Genomic DNA, 2500 nt, shown 5'->3' with positions numbered 1-2500 from the left:
GCTTTGGAACGACGGCCGGCAGTAGCAGTCGACCACCTAAAAAGCGATTGGCTAGCAGCGTACTACCGCCGAGCTTAGAAGATCTCAAGCGCGAGTATATGATGTTCGCGGAAACGATGAGCTTCGAGGATGACATGGAAGCGGCTGGTGCTGGCAATCCCGGTGCCGACAACCGCCGTTCGATGCAGGACACCGATACCGCTACCCACAGTGGTGACGACGATGAGCCAAAGGCAAAGAAGCACAAGCACAAGGACAAGGAGCGGGATCGGGAACACAAGAAGCGCAAGAAGGAGAAGAAGCATAAGCGGGAAAAGGGCGAAAAGCAGAAGGTGGAAATCATTTCTGCGGCCACTGGTGGTGACGTTGGTGGGGCTGATGATGGAGGCGATCAGAAAACGGCACAAGCACCACCGCGCATTGTGATTAGGCTTGGGGTGAAGAAACCCACGACGGCTGCTCAGCAGCATTCCGAAGAGTCTTCTTCGTCGGTTGTCGGTTCCCAAACGCCCGAGCAACGATCGCAACAGCAACAATCACGTGTGTTACCGCCACCATCGGCAGCGACAGGAGGCAGCTCGGGCGCAATCGATGGCAGCAGTAGAAGCAGCAGTCGCCAACAGCAGAGCTCTCCGGAAACCGATCCTATTGCCATCGATCTCGCGGCACTGCATAACACCAACAATCTCGGCCAGTCGCTTGGTTCCAGCCCTACGTCGAATGATCGTGTCGCTGCGGCACAGGCTGCTCCGGCGGAAAAACCACTCATCACACCGATCCGCCTCAAGCTGGCACGCAATTCGGCTGGCGGTGGGTACGTGATGTCATCCAAGAGCAGTGCTGGTGGCAGCGGTTCCGAGCGTTCGCTTCCCAACGCTACCCCTCCGACTGTACCCTCCGTTGGACCTAGTCCAAATCGGACCGGAATCTCACCATCCACGGAATCGTCCATCGCCAACAGGAGCGCGCTCAACCTGGGCTCACTCGATCTGTCAGCGGCTGCAGGTGCTTCTGCAGCAAGTCGAAATATGATCGATCGTTTGCTAACGGCCGCCGCCAGTATGGCTATGGCTGGTTCACCGAGTGCCAACATCGCCGGCAATTCAATCAATACCTACGATCGACCATTGACCTCGGTAGAACGGGATACTACGGGCGTTGGCAAAGCGTCTGCTAGTGCACCATCAATGTCCTTCAAAAGTTTGCTCGATTACGCCGCATCCGCTGCCAACGCGAGCAACAGCAGCAGCAGCAGTGGAAATACGTTCAGCACCGCAACTATGAGTGAATCTTCCAGCTTTCTGTACTCTAACAGCAACAGTACCAACACGATCACAGCAGCACATCAACAGCATCAGCAGGTATCGTTCAATCAAACGTCAGTCTCAATGCTACCCTTAGCCGCCGGCCAACCTTCAACGTTAGCAACGCCACAACATCCTAATCTCCATCAGCAGCAACAGCAGCATCAGCAACAGCATCAGCAGCTCCACCAGCAGCTGTCAAACCAACAGTCACACCAGCAGGATCCATCAGGAGGCAATAGTAACAACGCAAGTGCAACAAACGCCAGCAGCAACAGCACAAAGAAGGACTGCGAGGTGCGATGACAGTATATGCTCTAGGAGGTAGTCTAATCGTAGAGTGTTGACCATTGATTGTGGAGCCTCACTTTACGAGCAGTGCCACCATAATGCCGATGATCCGTTCTTCCCTAATTGGATATTGGTTGGTTTTTTTTTCTTACAATTTTTCGCTTTTTCGGTTCATTTGCAATTTTTGGTGAGACCGGAAAGCTTTTTCCATCCAATTAAAAATGTGCAATAGGATGTGGGTAACGGAGATCCCTTGGGGATTATCTAATCAAATTTTGTGTTTTCTAAATTTTATTTCTGGATCTCATCGCTTTGAAACGTAACCGATGTTCTACCGATGAGATCTTTATTTTTTATTCGACAACTCCGCGGATGGTATTGTTTATTTCGTTTTTGTTGATTGTTTTTAATCATCCCAGCGCACCTCTAAGTCATTGTTTTGTGTCGTTGCTCCGTTTTGTTGTTGAACGATTAACTGTTTGTAGTTTGCGTGCATCATTCCCGTTGCGCACGAGCAGGACGATGGTCAGCATACGATTTCTGTACCGCCAGCGGAACAGAACAGACCATAACCCTTAGCTAATACGCATATTACTTTGTGCATAGTCCATGCGGGAAGCGACACAGTTTGAGATATTTAATTGTATAAAAACACACACTTACACAAAAACACACGAGGGTAGTCTATAAAATTGTAGAACACAGAAAATACAAACAACAAACTCCTTAGCGAATAGTGTAAATTAATTTAATCTTAATTAGAACAACCACTACAAAGCAGCAGCAACAGAAGTACGATATTTGAGCTAGGTGATTTTGGAAGCATACGGGATTGTTCTGGAGTTCTCGTTCGTGATTGATTCGATAAGACCGTCGAAATGAAGGTTACTCGATAAAAGGTCATC

The 2500-nt window shown here is 49.6% G+C and overlaps 1 protein-coding gene across 1 annotated transcript in view; it reads left to right on the top strand.

Moving 5' to 3' along the window:
• The window catches only part of LOC126578178 (PHD finger protein rhinoceros), a 22074-nt gene extending 19578 nt beyond the window's left edge, over positions 1-2496 (top strand). Inside the window, exon 6 of the mRNA XM_050240493.1 lies at positions 1-2496. This exon is cut by the window's left edge and continues 10944 nt beyond it. Coding sequence (XP_050096450.1) covers positions 1-1610 — 1610 coding nt within the window. The 3' untranslated portion in view covers positions 1611-2496.
• Positions 2497-2500: the final 4 nt, after the last annotated feature.

The sequence above is a fragment of the Anopheles aquasalis genome, chromosome 3, assembly GCF_943734665.1.
Source record: "Anopheles aquasalis chromosome 3, idAnoAquaMG_Q_19, whole genome shotgun sequence".
Taxonomy (NCBI): domain Eukaryota; kingdom Metazoa; phylum Arthropoda; class Insecta; order Diptera; family Culicidae; genus Anopheles; species Anopheles aquasalis.
This window is presented reverse-complemented; position numbering and strand designations above follow the sequence as displayed.